This window comes from Amblyomma americanum, chromosome 4, assembly GCF_052857255.1.
Source record: "Amblyomma americanum isolate KBUSLIRL-KWMA chromosome 4, ASM5285725v1, whole genome shotgun sequence".
Classification (NCBI taxonomy): Eukaryota; Metazoa; Arthropoda; class Arachnida; order Ixodida; family Ixodidae; genus Amblyomma; species Amblyomma americanum.
This window is the reverse complement of record NC_135500.1, coordinates 81975280-81993426: the sequence shown is the minus strand read 5'-3', so window position 1 is coordinate 81993426 and position 18147 is coordinate 81975280. Positions and strand designations below refer to the sequence as shown.

The following is an 18147-nucleotide window of genomic DNA, read 5'->3' as shown; positions in this document are numbered from 1 at the left end:
AGGTATATCATAGAATGCTGATTTCAAATAGGCCTTTAAATTTCAAATATCTTATCTGGAAGGAAATTTATGCCAAAAAGACATCCCAATTAGGCCATTTCTTGTGAGCTTTTATGATAATTTCTCAGTTAAAGCATCCTAAAGCTTTCCTTTTTCCTTTAAACATGATAGATTAGCAATTAGGCCAAGTAGGGGCTAATTACTGTCACACTTTTTTCTTTACAGGTTTCTTATTTATTTATGATCAACATAATGACTTTATAGGCATGCTGTTAGCTTTAGGATGTGCTGTGGGTCTTTGCAAATGTCCGATTATTCTTAAAAAAGCTTCTTAACTGATAAATTACTATAAAAGCCCATAAGAAATGGCCTAATTAAGATATGTTCTTTTGCCATATATTTTCTTTCAGGTGAGATATTTGAAATCTTAAAGCATATTCGAAAACAGCATTCTGTGATTATATATACCGAGTTTGAGCAAGATATGTTAAAAAATAAAAAAATTTTATGAGCCTCATCTCCCCTTAAAGAAAGCTTTATCCACTAAGGGCGTGCCGGGAAGATGTTTCGTATTTGGCTTGGCTAGTGTCTGGCCAAAAACACAGATCCAGTTGTGGAATCATCACTTTAGCCACCGCAAACGCACTCTACATTGTGCAGGTTAAATTCTCTTAATAAAGCATGTTTTACTTATTTATCCAATATAGCATGAGTGAAGGTTCGGTATAAGTTTGCATAAAATCACCAAAGCATTCCTCTGAGGTCTGCCTCAATAACAGTTATGAAATCCACGTTCTTGGCACAATGCTAGCCAAGCCAAATACAACACCTCATCTCCCAGAATGCCCCTGGTGGATGAAGTGCAACGGCGCCAGTTTTCGCTCTAGGTACGCATGAAAAGCTCTATGCCGAGGATGGTTAAAGAAGTATCCAACAAGTATTGCTGAATGATGCAGAATTCAGCCATAGACTGTGCATGCTGGCCCGTGTTGTCTTATCTATCTTCCCAGCACAAGCATGCACAAAAGGAGATTTTCACACAATGCCTGTCACTTTTGAATGGTTATGGTCTTGTTCCCCAACACCTAAAAATAAAAATTATACAGCATTAGGACTAGTGAAGCTAAAAGGTCAACACTATAGACCTTTGCAAAAAGGGCTTCCTGGGCGTTGCCATAACACCCTTTGGACCGTCGCGTGCACTTGGCGCTAACACGGTGGAAGCGGCAGTGGAACTAGTTTGCGACAGTCCAGAGAGGGTGCGTTTTGGCAACTCCCTTGACCAATGCAAAGGCCTATCTCAGTGCAACAGATCGCCCAGGCACAGGTGGTTCTGACCTGGAGAGAAGCCTCTCAAGGTCGGGCAGTGACTGCAACAATTCACGAGTCTTCTTGGCCTCTTCGGAGTATGTGAGCAGGTCGTCCACAGCATGCTGGCGGTCCTCTATGAGTTTCACTCGACACGGGGGGCTGCACAGCCACTGCTGGAACAGCCGCTTACCTGGCAGGCATGGGCAGACACCAGCAGGACGCCATTAGACAAGAGATCAACATGCTCTGCCTCTGCTACTTTGCAAAACTGATCTGCAGTACGGGCCAGCTGGGCATGTTCTCCTCCCAGCAAGGCTTTGACATCACACAACCACGAGATGGAATTCACTCACATGAATTGTTAGCCCTTTCTAGGATGACGTCACTAAACCAAAATGTTCGCCACATATCATTCCAGTCTCTGCACAGTCTTAGCCGCGACAGTGCTCAGCATGATTTAGGCACTTGTGGCTGTAAGAACCAGTGTTTGCCATCAGTTCAGTGCAGACTGACGTGCTCACAAAAATAGCGAAGCTCAGTCATCCCTCAGAATGAGTTACAGGTCAATCAAAAGATGTGTGAACAGAAAGCTTTGCACAAATGAGGGAACAACTAGGAATCAGTGGGCGAACGGCTATGTTAATGACAGCCTTTTCTTTCACAACTTGGATCTGGCGGTTTAGATTAGCCCACCTATTTCGCCATTTCTGTTGTACTAAGGCAATCCAATGGGCAATAAAAAGTGAGTACTGGTGAACTGAGGAAGGAATATGCAGTAAACCTTCATTAACATTACTCACGAACAGTTGCCGACTGATTTTCCGTACTCGGTGGAACCCGAAAAACAGCCCAATTAATTGAAGTCCGAAATATCTGTGAACCTCAAGAACACTTTGTTGAAAAAACCTGCTTCAAAAATTGCGAACCTTGCTGTTTCTCGCACTCCGTTTGCAAGCGATATCATCAGATTGTATGCAAGCCAGTCAAGCTTTTGTTATGTTCAGACCACCTCACGTCAGCAATACCAGAGAGTGATGCGGCTGCGGGCCATGCCGTGAAAACGTGGCGATGCATGACGTGCACCACACAAAGACAAGAACATTGTGTCTACAGGGGGCAATGACGGTTGCGAAGACCAAGAGGGGGAACCGACTGAAAGAAGCAAGATGAAGCAAGCAGCTCCACTGGCACCCCCGTGTCTCCCATTTGCCATACACCCAATGCGACGCTGTCTAAGCTACGGCGGATGGTGCCGCCATCCAGTTTTCAACGTGATCCTGCATTCTTCTTTATAAGGCGCTTCGACAGCAATGAAGAGCATGCCATTAATTCGAGCAGCAACAAGGAGGAACAAATAGCGAAGCCTATCCAAGCTAATCTGTCTAACTGCCTCCATTTAAATCCAAGATGGCACCTTTCACGGCAGCGATGGGCCAGCTGTTAGTGACGGTGGTGCCCGCTAGTGGCAATGCTAGGTCGAAAAACCAATTTTTGATCAAAAAGATGATCTTCACAGCACTGATGGCATCTATATTAGTCTGAAAAATCTAACTTTTGGAGTCCACAAAGTCTGAAATAGTGATCGGTGGCTGCCACAGTTCCTTAGCAAAGTAAAAAACATCGCACCAGTCCGAGTTACAGTAATCCCTTCTTATAACGAAATCGCTTTACTCGAAACATCGCTTTATTATTCGAAATTTCTTCCGGTCCCGACCCAAATGCATGCATTTTAAGCCGCATTACTCGAAGCGCACAAAGAGCTTGACCCACTTAGAGCGATGGCGAGTGGAGGCATCGCCGCTGTCGAGTGGGCGACCCTTTGCGCATGCAGTGTCAAATTAATTCCGCCGACGAATTAGTCTTATGCAGGCACGGAGCAGGCCACAAGAATACCAAACCTACGAACGATGACCTTCCTAGCAATGAGTACCAAGCGAGTGCCGAGTGCCCCCAGCTGTTTACAGCAGAGTGAACGGAAGCTGTCAAACTCCGTGGTGCAGCGCGCCCCAATCGGTCGCTGTCGCATCGCTGGTGTCCCCGTGATAGAATCCCCAGGAAAATAGAGCTTTCCTGACGCTTTGTGACGCCAGAAAGCCGCAATCTCTTGGATGCCGAAAAGTGGCCAAAAGACCGCAGGCAGACTTGCGCCATAGCATTCCGTGGGGTGCGCTTGATGAGCAAAATTTTACTGCTCTAAAGAGCACTTCTGGTGCTGAAACGTGCCAAAAAGCACAAAAGAAGTGTCTCTCCGATTATGAGCGCATTCACACTTGCAAGTCGCGAGCGAGCCGAGCTTTCGGCAACGACGCCGACTGCGGATGCGCCACGCAACGAACTGAGCTGCTCCCTGGCTGCCGTAGTCGTCGCTAAGCCTAATTATTTCACATCAGCCAACGCAGACAAAAACTCTCGAAAGTGCGTGAACAACGTCACTCTTGAGAGTTTTCGCTTCAAACGAGAAGCTGACCCGCAGGTCGCGCTTGCAAGTATGAACAACGGTGTTGTCGATCTGCTGCTTTGACGCAAGCGACTGCTGGTCGCATGCCCTTTGCCGTGTTCGACGCGAGGAGCTACGTTAACAAATCGGGAAGACGACTTTGGGGGAAGCCGGTCTAGAAATTTGCTCGCCGCTCGCTGTAATTGGTCTGCATCGCAATAAAACACCACCCCAAGCTTCGCTGCACTTTTGACGGTGCAAATCGACAGATAACTTGCCGAAAACACGAAAAATCCGAGTGTCGCCAGCAGCGAGTCAGGCTGTCAACATGCAGGTCAATGCAACCACGGTGTTTCCCCGGCGATTTCCTCGAGCCGGTCACGCTCAATTCGCGCCATCCGACTATACAGAGGGAAAGAAAGCGGGGAGCGATAGTGAGAAAGCAGAGGGGTAGAAACGGTCTAAATGCGTAGTAGGGTCAATGAATTTTGTTCCTAGAGATTTGTCAACGGCGTGGACGCAACGCTGTGGGAACACCAACACTTGAACAGTTGAATTAGCACATATGCCGTCGACAACTGTCCGGCGAAAAACTCTCGTTTTGCAAACTTCACAGCTGCACACCTTGGGAAAAATAACCCAGTAATCATGCAAAGCCCCTAGTGCAAAACCGTTCAGTTTTCACGATTGCACTGTGTGCCACAATAAGCAGCTAATCGTTTTTTGAGCACAACCAACACAACCTCAGACTCGAGCCACGATATCTGCGGTGCTTTCCAGCGGGATACCCTTGTAGTCTTTCGTGACCCTCCATAAAAGTGGCCACTGCCTACACGATTTGAAATACCCCGAAGGTTGAATGCAGAGGTGGCGACCACTGCTTCGTGCAATGCTTGGTCAGGGGTCGCATGCGCCCAGTAAGAATTTGAAACAGCCGAAGCTCACTGCCTTTTTTGCACCTGAGTAAGGTTTTGCTTCACTGAATACACTGTATTTTGACTAGTTGCGGCACAGTTAAAGCTTGACTGCTTTAGATTTTCTCGGGTGGTCGCTTATATCGAATTACCGCTTATAATGAATTTTTGCGCCGTCCCGCTGACTTAGTCATAATGAGGGATTGCTGTATATTGGAGTCTGAAAAATCAGTCGGCCACTGTATCTCAAAATACAGTTTAAACAGAGTTAGTTCCTCATGTCTCACAATAAACTCCAATAGGTACTGTGCATGTCAAAGCCTATGGAAAGGTTTTCAAGACGAAATTCAAATGTCACAAAATTTGGCCAGTGGAAACTTGAGAAAAAGGGCTAACTACCTATTACCATGGCATGCAGACAATGAAGATACGTAACTCACGAAGTCTCCACCGGTACGCCACAACGTATGTCACTCTCCACCACTTAGGAATCTGTGTGATTCTAATGCTGACATGCATGACTCCTGTTGAAGCCTATGAAGCTTGGAGAATTAGCACCAAACAAGTGAGGTGCGGAAGACTCCACTTCACACGGCAGTGATGGCTATGCCCTACCCTACAGTCAGTGGCATCATTTAAGCCGCAGCTCATATGGGAGCAGATGCAGCCAATGTGGTGTTATCAGCCACATTCCCTGCACTGCCGGATCACTACACAGGTATCCTTTTATTGTAACTAAGTGCTGGTTTCACATGGTACAGTTTGCATTGCAAAATAAAGTTAGTAGAACGATTAAATATTTACAATGCACTATCGATACACAAAAATTTTTTTTTTTCCGATTCTTTTACGACTTCCAGTAAATGGGTGTTTACCGCAATGGTGACAAGGCAGGTCTGTGGCAAATGCAAAAGTGCACATATGAGACCAAACTTGACCCAGTAAACCTAATCCAAAATGGCACCGACGTGAGAGACGAACACTGAGTACAATGGTGAGAGAGCGAAGTGACACAAAGTGACTAAGGCTACAGGTAGATGCTAGGAATGCGGTGTAACTCACCAAAGGGTGTGCAGCAGAAGTCCATGGTAGCCAGCAGGGTGCCTTCAGTGCCACCTGATGCATTGTGCAACACCTCCAAGTTTTGAAGGCACACCCCATCTAGGATCTGCACAATATGACATCATGGGTGAAGCAAAAAAAAAAAGTATACACGATGAATGCAACCGACACAGCAGAGTATGCGTCAGCATTAGTGCTCCCCCCCACTGGGAGCGGGCAGTGAATGGAATGGTACAGACCGTGCAAACAGGTGGCGTGATCGAGTTTATCAATCACCATGACATGCTGAACTCCCACTCCACTCTCCCAATCCAATCCAGCAATCACAGTGTGACATAACACCTCCACCCTCTCTTTGTCACCCTTCTCCCATGAAAGCAGTTCCCACTCCACTTTCCCTCTTGCCTCTATTTGTGTTCCTTTCCCACTTTCCCTCTCTTCTAATCTTAAAGTGAGGAGCGGAATTTCCCTCTTTTCACTTTGCTAGCTGCCAACTGAAGCTTCAGACGGATGGAAAGATGAATTTTTCCGACCTGGGGCTTCTATGCTAACACATAAAAAGTGGGACAAGAACTTCTAAGCAAACTGTAATGGGACTTGCCCCATGACAGCTTCCTTTTAAAGTGTTTCCTCTTGCAAAGTCCTAAAAAAGTGCTCCTTGCCCAGTCCCGTAAATGCGTTTCACCCACCAAGTGCACCGCTTAGTTGGCCACCATAGCTCCTACCAAAGCATATCCTTTCTGTTATCTCAGCAGGACTGAAAGTTTTTTCAGCCCTGCTGAAAAGTTTTTTAGCATGGCAAGCATCATCCAAATATCTCTCCTCAAACCTGAATTTCGTGGTGCATAGTTTCCAGCACACCTCCGACGTATGCACAGCAACAGGTGTGACAACGATTGGAGGGACCCTCTCTCTTGAAAGTCAAACAGCCTGGCTACATAGCTCCAGTTTTGCTTTAGTAAGGTTTGTGCTAGCTCACAGCGATGGCAGCTGTCGGTCTCACGTCGACCAGCCAGTCGAACTCAGCTGCACATTGTTTCAGATGCTGATTGGTGCTTTGCCGATCTTTCTTAACCTCCTTAAAAGGTATCTTGCAGTTCTGGTAATAGCACAAATTCCCCTTGCTTCTACCGTATCCGTTCTACTGGGTTCTACTGTATCCGTTGCCATTTTACAACGACAGCTGTTAAGTGCACATTCCCTGGGTTTCGCATTATTGTAGTACCGTAAAAACCGGACTATAGGTCGGACCGGAATATAGGTCGACCCCCTAACTAACCAATTCTAAAAATGAAAAATATCTTTTTCAATGGGAAAAGTACCGAAAGACATCCTTACTTTGAAACAAATGCGACTCGAGAGGTTGCACAATGGTGACAGTATTTAATTTCATTTAAATGCTGCTTGTATGTACACCCGGCAAATTTTTTAACAATATCGCGCACCAATCGGCCCGCGTGTTTGTTTCTCGCACAGGAAAGTACGGCGCCATAGAGCAAAGCCCTCCTCTTCGTGAATCGCCGCAACCAGGATGGCGAGCCTTTGAATTGCGCCCTCGTGAGTCTAGAGGCACGCGCGATCTCTGCCGCTTTCACGCGGATGCATTCGGCAGTCACAGGCAGCGATCTTGCTCGCAGCGCAACGTTTCCTTCCTATTCTCGATACACTACGGTCTGCCCACGAAATGATGTTTTCTTCTGGTTGCTGCAAGTTGTAATACGCAGCTTCTGCCTCAATGCTCTTTTCGGATACTCCAAATTCGCGCTGTGCCGCCAGGTTCCCGTGAGCTTCCTCGTACTCAATCGTGTTTTTCTTGAAGGCGACGGTAAATTTCTGTTAGCTCCCGCTTTGCATCTACTGAAACGCAAAATGGCGGCACTGCTGCTGATGGCGATGGTGATGGAGGCTGCTGACTTCATCCACCCATTGTTGCAAGACTTCCGTATTTTTTCCGCCAATGACCGGTATATAAGACGGGGGTCGACTTTTCACCATGGTTTTTTGAAAAAAAGTTCGACCTATATTCCGGTTTTTACGGTAGTAGCAGTGCATAACTGGCAGGTAGATGCCACAGAAACCACTCAAAGGGTGGAAAAGGGTGGTCACCGTGGAAGGAGGAGACAAGAGCGGAGGAATGCGTAACTGGAGGGTGCTTACCACCAGAACTCTCCAGAGGGTTGTTACGTGGAAGGAGGAAGGCATGATGAGAACAAAGAATGTGCAACCTGAGGGTGGTTGTCATGGGAACCATCCGAAAATAAGGTAGCGTGGAAGAGAGTATGATGAGAATGGAGGAATGTATCACGGCATATCTGTGATGCACTGTGCTACAGCAGTGAGTGCAAAACCCGCCGCCTGAAGAGAGGCTCAGCAGCGGTGGTGTTGCGTGTGTGGAACAGCGGAATGGAGAGGAGCACTAGTCGAACAAGTGTGTGTGGAAAACTAAAAAGAATGCTCTATAGCTATATGTATAAATGTTACGCTCAAATTCTTAAATTCAGTACAGCTTGCAATGAAAATGTCTCTACAGCTACTGCTGAATCTCGCGTTACACAGTGGCAGCTGACCTGTGAGGTTTTTCGCTAGATAAATCATTTGTAATTTGAATGGTTTTTGAAGCGAAAGCTTCACTATGCTAGGTAGAGCCGCACTTCACGTGGCACTAAATTTGACTTTCGCCGAGTTAGAGGTCATGCATGGCTACAAGTCGCAACACAGCTAAGCCCTTAAGCCTAACATTGTGGACCATCATGGTGCCGCACCACATGGACATGACCTTTGACCTTGACATTTGACCTTTCAATTCGCCAGTAGAATAGTCACGTGACAATTACGTGATGCCGTGCGATGGAAACTGCCGTTGTGACGTCAGCCTGGGGGGAATATAAGCCGAAGCCGTGCACTTGACTTAGACTCCATGAAGGAGTGCGGAAAAGAGCACATGTGACCAACCTCTTGTGATCAACCATTAACTGCCACCTGTCAGGGTGACAGGGTGAGAGTGCTGTCCATACAGTGTGCAGAATGCACTCAATGTTACAGACACCAAGCTGCGTCTACTTGCCCGATGCACCACAGCTTTCGCTCTCAACCAGGTTAAGCAGTAGTTAAACCGCAGCTAATTTTTCAAGTTTTTGAGGGTCATTTGATAATCCAGTACAGTCAAGCCCACTTATAACGGCTGAAGATGTAAAGAATGCTTGCTTACTATGAACGAGTGCAGTGTTGTCATCAAAATATGCATTAGGCAATGGCAGTTTGTCTCGGATAAAACGAATAACTCTGGCTGCACCATTCGGTTATGGTGAACGAGGAGGCACCGTAAACTTGCCCCTGAAGTTGAAAAACCCACGGTTCCAAAAAGTGCAGAGATCGACGAGTGCCTCTCAGCCCCCGCGACACTGGTTCCAAAAGAACATGCAGACCTAAAAAAACAATTAAAACGTGGCACTGAAAACTAAGTAACCACCGCCTAAGCACGTGCCAACGGCCTGCAAGGTCAACTATTTCCTGTATGTGCACCGGTGGGGCAAAGTATCCCATGTGGAAGCATAAGCACGGAGGGCGTGGGACAGTGGTAGCGTCGAAAGCGAAGCTACTGCGCATGGTCTTAAATCACCTATCACCAGTGATTTGATAAGTCTTAATGCCTTGCTGGTCATGCTGGCCATGTGGTATATGCTGCCTGCCTAGTCAGCTCCCCCTTTTGTGTTGCTACCACGTGCGGGCAGCGCCAGATAGCCGACAGTGCAGCTAATGCATTCTGTGCGCACGAGCGCTACGCTACATTCGTCCTTGTAAGGACCCAGGAACCGCAGACGACACACTCTATCAGACGCATGTTGATCTGTGGCAACGCGCCGTTGCTGCGTACACGGATGTACCACGACTATGCTCGAGCAGACTAGCACTTCCCTACTGCTAAGAATACGGTTAATTTTGCCGACATTCCATCAGTTGCCGCAGACACTTCAAAGGCAATTATTTATGTACTGTCCCTGAAGCAGACTGTTGGAATCAAGGATCTCAGCAAGGAGAACAAGACTGCCGTGGGGAACCTGAAGGCTCAGCATTAGGGTTTGCTTAAGCCATGTTTCAAGGACTGCCATACCCTTATATACTACTGAACATTTTTGGCAGTTCAGTGATGCTGGGGACAAAATACCGCCCCCAATTTTTTTTCACCTTTTTTTTCCCGACCTAACCTATTTTGTTCATTCAAAATCCACAATAAAATAATCTGACCATCTGGGAAAGTTTTTTTTTAAAAAAATTCGACCCTCAAGGGGTTAACAACTCATCAATCATAATCACTACCACTGACCATAATCATAATCGTGATTCAACATGACCACTGCTAGTTCGGAAAGAACACTGCTCCCAACAGTGCATATAACATGATCCATAGCCAATGTGCTGCGGTGCACCTGCCTTCTCCTCTTTTCTTGTCTCCTTACTTGGTTGTTCGTGGCGCACCAGCTTAAAGGGTGTTACAAACACCCATAGTGCATTAGTGCATGCATTACATTACAAACGTCCATTACCACATTGGATCTCTTGAATAAGCAACACATTCTCGGCACACAGGCATATTTTCACTCACAGTGCATTAGTACATGCATTAGACTACAAATTTCCATTACCACATTGGATCTCTTGAATAAGCAACACATTCTTGGCACACAGGCCATATTTTCATCTCGCCCTCATAAAAATGCAGCCACTTTTCCCAGGAAAGCATGCGTAACCTCGTGCTCAGTAGCAGAATGCCAGACCCACCATATTGTTCAGGTGGATGGGCGAGCCTTTGCAGTCACCATTGGCCTGCCTGTCGATGTGCGTCTCCTGGGGCACATAGCGCTCAAAGCTGCGCATTGTGAGCACCTCCTCCTCAATCAGGGAGTCCGAGAGGTACCTGTGACAGGACGCAGTAAATGTGCATAATATCGATATACTCTGAACAATTAGCTATGACAGAGAACATGTGTGCAAGGTGAAAGGAATGCTCTTATCATTCGTGTAATTACATTGTGGCTTTCTCAGCTATTTGCCGATTTCTCGCTTAATGAATGCAAGCAGCGCCACCTGTCGAGTGCAAGAAGTTTCCCGCTCCTGGTTCCCACTCTCCAGCGTCCTAGACAAGGAGAACTATATATGCGTTGGCAGGAAGTAGCGTGTAGTGGTTAGCACGCTCAGCTGCGGAACGGAAGGATGGTGGTTCGAATCCCATCGTGCACAAAGATTTTTTTTCTTATCGAGTTGAAGAGTGTCACGGATGGACGGACACCGTGAGTATGAGTCATTAAAGGCTTTCGCTTTTATAAATCCATCTCATGTAGATTTGCACACATTTTTTTTTTGGTTCGAAAGAAATTCAAAGCGAATTTTGAATAATTTTGCAGCAAGTACTTTAAATGCCGTATTTATTTGCATAATAAATCCACTCATACAAAGAACTTACCCCCCCCCCCCCCCCCTTTTCGTGTTGACAATTTTTTTTTTTCAAGTGTTAGCTATTCTTAGCTCGTTCCTGAGTTTTGCACCGTTTGCAGCGCAGAACTTGACAGCACGCCAAGAGGCCAAGATGCACGCGAAGTGTATGCTTAGAAAGTATGCGAGCACTCAACCATTGGAGAGGAGCGTAGCAGTTTAATCCTAAACTGAAACGCACCCATTTGATTTGACTTACCAAACACAGGCTCCCAATGCCTTTAGGGCAAGGCAACCATCCTCTCGAGGAGTTAGGTGTGTCGAATCCTCTGCATGCATACAAAGAAGGCATTTTAAGATCTCTTTGCACGGGGCAACTGAAAGGTAAGGTGATACATACAAATGAAAAGTATTCAGAGCTAAAAAATTTCACTCGCTAAAAATTAGGGATGTAGTAGGTGTAGGGTGTAGTAGGGGTGTAGGGGGGTTGCGAGCAGTAGTGCAACCTGAAGTTGCTGACCTTTTACAGCCCTTTTGGCACTATCACCCAAATGTTCAACACAACCACCCACCTGGATCGATGAAATGCCCCAGTGCCTCGGGATATCCTTCCTCGAAGTAGTTGCCCTCGCGCAGCTGCTTGAGGGTACGTGGGGCATCCCAGAACTCTTTCCAGGGCCTCAGTGCCTCCCGAGGTACGGAGTGCAGGGGGCCCTCCAGCACCTGGCGCAGGCCTGCAGGCAGCGACTGGTCGTTCTCATATAGCACCTGCACAGGCGCAGCAGCCCTGGTTAACAACCCACAAACCAACACACATGCACTTTTCATGGCACTGGCATAAATTCAGCACCACAGTTGGACACAACTCAGATATGCAGTGGCCCTTCATAGGAGACCTTCCAACCAATGGTGCCAGCCTATTGTCATGACATCCTGGTCAACCACCTTGTGCCCATCTGATCGCAGGTGGCTTGCAGGTGCAGAGTTTAACCACAACGTGGAGACAATAGGAAGGCCACCATTGGTTAGGGAGGCTCACTGGAGGAGCATCTATCACTGCATTCTTGAGCTGTATCCAACTATAGTTTGGTTTATGGTTTACGAGGATTTAACGTCCCGAAACAACTCAGGCTATGAGGAAGGCCGTAGTGAAGGGCTCCGGAAATTTCAGCCACCTGGGGTTCTTTAACAAGCACCAACATTGCACAGTACACAGGCCTCTAGCATTTCATCAGCATCGAAATGCGACTGCCGCGGCTGGGATCGAACCCGCGTATTTTGGGTCAGCAGCTGAGTGACATAACCACTGAGCCACCGCAGCAGTGTATCAGACTATAGTGGCTGCCACAATGTACACTATCATGCATGTGCATTCAAAGTACTACAAGTAGCAAAAGTTAACGCTATGCATGTTCTCGAGGAAAAAATTTACTGTAGCTCTGCCTCATGATCAAGTTGCATGGCATTGTTACCTGCAGATAGAGAATGCCCATCCCTTGATACCTTGACACATTTCAGGCAATGTTTTTCTGTTTGCTAGCATACCATAAACTTTTGCTGCCGATAGTTTATCTCCGTGCAAATGACACAAGCATACATCACCCAGCATTCACTACCTTTTTTAAATGTTCTGAGATGAGGGAACCAGAGAGATCACTTGTGCTAGCCCGCAACTAAAAACTTGATTTTCCTAAAGAGACATGCATGAACAATTTCATATTTTCAGTGGGCTTTATGCAACACTGCTGGTTCATTCTAAACTGCCAGCTACATGATTGACGTGCCGGCTCCCACATGGCCAACTCAAACAAGGAAACTTGCCTGAACAGGTGGATAATGAGACACAGCAGTCCGGAGACGGGAGCAAAAGTGGTCATCGTTGAACTGTCCCAGCTGCACCAGAAAAGCAGAGATCAGAGGTCAATGCTGGTCTTGTGCAGTTCTTCTTTCATACATGCCACCCTTTTACTGTGCTGAAATAGGCCTCTCCTGAGAATGAGAGTTGCACAGAACATAGCATCCTCCAACTCATTTTACAGCAGTGGAGTTCAGCCAAAAAGTTAGGATGACTCACAGGCAAGCCTAATCCATAAAAGGCAAGCACAGCACCTTCGTGAGCAACCATTAGCGAGTAAAGATAATCCTGAAAAGAAAATTTACCGCACATGTAATTATCATTATGCAATGACAATATGTATTCATTAGGACTTCTCCTTGCTTGAAGAGCTAAGGTTGCCAGCTTAGCACATTAATCAGCGAAAGCCGATTGGCATTGGCTAATTGACCCTCCACTTTTCATGGTAACCACCCACCAGGTTGCTGACGTGGTAACCTCCCTCAGGCTGCGCATTCCTCCGCCCGTGTCAGAACCTCCACTGTCTACGGTAGCTACCCTCTGGGTTCTTCCCGTAGTGGCCACTTTCTGGCTGCACGCCAACAAGTGGAGAGGGAATTTCGCCCTCTCCCGTTAGCCCCCTGCCAATCTCAGCAGGCAGTTGGCAGGTGGTGTACACAACACTAAAACGCTGGACACCACTTTTTCTTCACAGTGGAGTTCCTAATGCTAATGCATTAAAAAAATACTACAGAGATTTTGTTCCTCCAATCACAGAAAAGAACCGAAAATTGGAAATTTGTTTTTAGGGAAAGGAAATGACGCAGTAGTATCTGTCAGAGCCTGCCAATGAAAAGAACTGCCCCCTTTAAGGCATACTGACAAGCATAACAGCAAGGTCAAACATACTTCTACACTTCTATATATATAGTACTAAGCTTGAACCAGTGAGTATAATTTTGCGCTATGACCTCGCAAACGTTGTTCACATTTCAGAGCCAAGTTGCTGAAGACCACAAGCCAGTGAATTTTTATTAAAATATAAAAGCAGTACAGATCGATGAAAGCAGATATGTAGACCTCATTTCTATGTAAGGCTAAACAAGTTGCAGCAAGAGAAGCTAGAGCATTCCTCTCAACATTCCTGAGTGGTCCAAGTTTACAACAAGTTACGAGCACTCAAACATTAATAGACAAAAGCAGTGGCCAGAAATAACACAACAAAAGTTAGTAGACATGCCAGATAACTAACAACACTAAAACGGCAAAGTGCAACAAACATGAACTATAAACCTGGCATGCAGAGGTCAAGTCGGGCGATGGACCAACCTAGGTCATCCAGAACACTGCATACCGCAATACTCGTATATATATATGATGTGCATGCTCGGGCATATAAAATGATGCTCGTCTAAAGGCTGCAACCATCAAAACCGCGAAAAAAACGGGCGGGAAATGCGCAAACTATGCAAGTAAATACAGTAACACGAGTTTTCATGAAATGTGCAGGAAGTGTGTGGCATAATTTGAAGCTCTAAAGCAGGGATTCTCAAACTGGGTTCTGCGGGCTGCTTTTATGGATTCCACGAGCACCTACAGTAGAGTCAGTGGATAATTTTAGCGTACTGCGAAGGTGCCACCTTGCGCTGGCAACAATGATCGACGTGCCCTTGAAGCTTCCAAATGCCTGAAGCGCGTAGGCGGCGCGGCTACATGCAAGCAGAATGTAGACAAACATTTGAATGCAGCAAGGACATTTGCATAAGCTACTGCCTTAAGGAGTTGAAATTCTACTCAGAAAACAGTAGAAGTTGCTAACTGAACGAGGTAAGCTGGTAGGGAACTTTGAGCGGCAGCTTTCGTGACATTTCCAGCCCTTCCAATGAGCTCTAACCGATGAACCCCGCGCCTTATTATTATGTTATTTTGGTGCTTCTTAAGCCTCTCGGGCGTTCTTTCCTTCCTCAATTACGACAAGAACGAACATATTGAGCAATCGTCGATGGCAGCGTAGCTGCTGGCGAACTCGCCACACAAACTCGCGCTCGCTCGCATGCACGCACGCACCGCGCGGAAACAAACTCGTGTGCGCATTGCTATCACCTTCCATGAGCATATCTGCTTTTCGGTGTACCATGACGCTCAACTGGGTTACAAGAAGCAAATTTTTTTAGTTTTGATTCGCAACCTTTTTCGCTTTGGAGCGAATTAGTTCCATGTTACATGAGCATCGATGCAAAACTGCTTTGCTGTACCGAAAATAATAAAGCATCCACTGTTCCCTCATCCAGCATTTTAATTGGCTTGATGCTTGTCAATATTTTTATGGTTGGTGCAAGATCAAAAAAGCGTGAAAAGGCTCAGAAAAGATCCTCTGAGATTAATACACCTCCGTGCGGGAGAGGCGACACAAGCATGCTCCAGTGTCACGCTGAACAGTGTCCCACACTGCGAGCTTGCTTGCTGGATTAAACTTGAACTAGAAAATGAAAGCTGGAAGGTATATTCTGGAGGTCCCGCATGGCAGTTCCAGTAACAGGCAGTCATATTTACCCTAGTTGTGAAATATATACTCAAGATTTATTTCTAGACTTTTCAGCAAAAAATCATGCAACTTGGGCGCTTAATGAAGAAACACCCAGGAAGAACACAGTATCAATGTAGCCAAATCCAGAAAATGGGTGCATGATGGCACTTTATTCTTGCATTGTACAGAAGCCGGAGACAATATTTAAACACATTTGTTCCTTAACACACCAGAGCTTTCAGTTACCATAAGGCATTGTGTGAAAAATGTTAGATGGCAACAGCGCGCTCCATTTGCTTTTGTCCGCACGTGTAGCTGTTCTATTACAGACTAATTTCGTGCACTTTATGCTATGCGCAAGACTTCTGCCATGAACCACTCGAACTTACCTCGCACAAGTGTGTGTTTCTTTTCGGCCTGAACTTCTCTCGTCTGATACTATGAAGCCAGGCAAGGCAACTTTTCTGTTTGTTATTCCCCCATGGAATGGAGAAAGAAGTTTTCCCTAACTCTGTCCAGCTGCTGCACTTGAAAGCGCAGCAGCATGACATGTTGCCTCGAAACACTTTTTTCTTTCAAACCAGAGAGACAAGCTCAAAACGCAGGAATCCCCCCATTGCCATTGCCTCGAGAGGCGTCCGTGCTGCACCTGTTTGAAAGCTTGTGAGTGAGCGTAGGCGGCGGCAAACCGTGACCTATGTTGACTGATCGCCGGTACAGTAGCGCGGGGAAAATATTCGCGGCACTCTAAATTTATCCTGTGACTCTAACCTACAGTGCACCCCCTCACTATTTTGCTACACTTCTGGTGGGCGTGTGCAAAGCAAGACACAGTACCACGGTCTTTAGAACTAATTTCAGAGCGTTAGCTCTTCTTAACTAGTTCCTCAGTATCGTGCCTTCGGCATCGGTGCCATCCGCAGCACAGACCTTAGCAGCACGCCAAAATGTTGCAAGCCAGTAACGGTGCCGTGTGTTTATGTTTTGACGGGAGCGCTGGTGGCGGCAATACGCCTGGCGAACTTGACAGCTTGCCAAGACACTGCTGTGCCGGTGCACGTATGTTTAGAACGGTGGCAAGATGGTGTGGAAGGGGCATGGTGCACAAGGTGGCATGTGTTGCGTGCACTCGTGCAAATGGTGACTGAAAGTTTGGGCTACACTGCCGCGCTAGTCGAGCCCCACCAATACAATGAAAAAAAAGCTGTGGCTTAGCTCGGCTAAGCCCGATTATGCAAGCGAAAGTTTTGTTATGTGTGGTTATGCTGTGTTGCTAAAGCAGTTTAGACTCAACCTCTTCATCCATCACCGAAGCTGAAGTTGTGGCGGAAACAGAAGCAGCAGCGGCTGCCTCCAAAGCTCTTCGCTGCCGCCTTTCGGCATCCTTTAACCGCCGTTCAGCCAGTCGACGCTACCGTTCTTCGGTGGTCTCCGCCGCTAGCTTAGCACGTTTAACTTCCCTGCCTCTAGTTAAATACTTAGCATGACTGGCAACGTAAGCCGGATGATCAGACTCCGCATAGAGAGAAACTGCGAGGTGGCAGTGTGTATGCACGCGAGAGTGGCACAGTCTCCCTTTCAAGCGAATGGCGAGTCATGTGGTTAGACACGTGAACACAGCTGGCGAGACGATGGCGGTGCACAGCTGCAGCTGTGGCGAGTCACGTAGCTGACACACCTCCACTTAAAGGTCAAATAAACTGCGCCGATTACCTTGGCTCGATGAGGCTAGTAAAATTTTCACTTTAAAAAGTGTGCACATCTCATCGAGTTTATCCGGCTAATTTGATGGTGCCCACGGCGCTGGGGCAAAGTTCTGGCGCCAGTGAGCCCATTTGCACTGAATGCCAGTATCCGCCATTAGCAAAAAAATTCCGATGTGAAGAGCGACAAAAAGCCAATGAAATCTGGACGAGGCATCACCTGATTCTGTGCAAAGGCCCACCAGTCGATTGCACGAATGCAGGTTAATGTTTGTTTTGTGACTAGTTTTCTGCATTCTTGTCATGGAGTACAGGTCTAAGCATGAGTAAGAGATAGGCATTGAATAAAAAGCTGATTGTTGAAAGCAAGAAACAATGATTCTTGCAAAAGTGAATGAAACAGCAAAAAGAACCGACTGTGATGATTGCGACAACCAAATGTGGCCGGGGAAGGGGGGGTTCCTTGGCACATGTATACCCTAGAATCCCAAACAAGCGGCCCCACCCATGCAATAACTTCTGTTAATTTCACGTTTCCGCACTGTTCCAAAAAAATGCCCCCCCCCCCCCCCCCCCCTACCCTGCCGCTCTGCACCTTATCATGCACTGTGCCCAGGCAACATTGGTCTGCGCCATCCAGTCCAAAAATCCAACCCAATCCAATCCTGATTTTCAAACCATTCGCATGCCCGTTCGTCACGCACCATTTTGTCGTCTTGTTTTGGCATTGTTGCGGTGTAGCAGTGTCAAGTTGGCAATGCAATCGTACACAGTGGCCAAGAAAATTGAGGTCATACAATGGCATCGGGAAAACAGAAGGAACGTGCACCAAACGTCTGGGCACTTCAGGCTCGGCCGGAAACAGATATGGGAATGGGATAAGAATTTTGAGAAGATGCAACAACAAACCTACGGGAAAGCAAAATTTC

General features: G+C 46.8%; 1 protein-coding gene across 2 annotated transcripts in view; it reads right to left on the bottom strand.

Annotated features, from left to right (window-relative positions):
* LOC144128084 (DNA mismatch repair protein Msh6-like) overlaps positions 1–18147 on the bottom strand; it is a 111769-nt gene that overhangs the window by 47157 nt on the left and 46465 nt on the right. For both annotated transcript variants that reach the window (XM_077661155.1, XM_077661157.1), the window contains exons 14-19: positions 12976–13047; positions 11727–11922; positions 11414–11483; positions 10504–10639; positions 5725–5830; positions 1339–1501 (exon numbers count right to left, since the gene is read on the bottom strand). In XM_077661155.1, coding sequence (XP_077517281.1) covers positions 1339–1501; positions 5725–5830; positions 10504–10639; positions 11414–11483; positions 11727–11922; positions 12976–13047 — 743 coding nt within the window. The remainder of the gene's footprint in view (positions 1–1338; positions 1502–5724; positions 5831–10503; positions 10640–11413; positions 11484–11726; positions 11923–12975; positions 13048–18147) is intronic.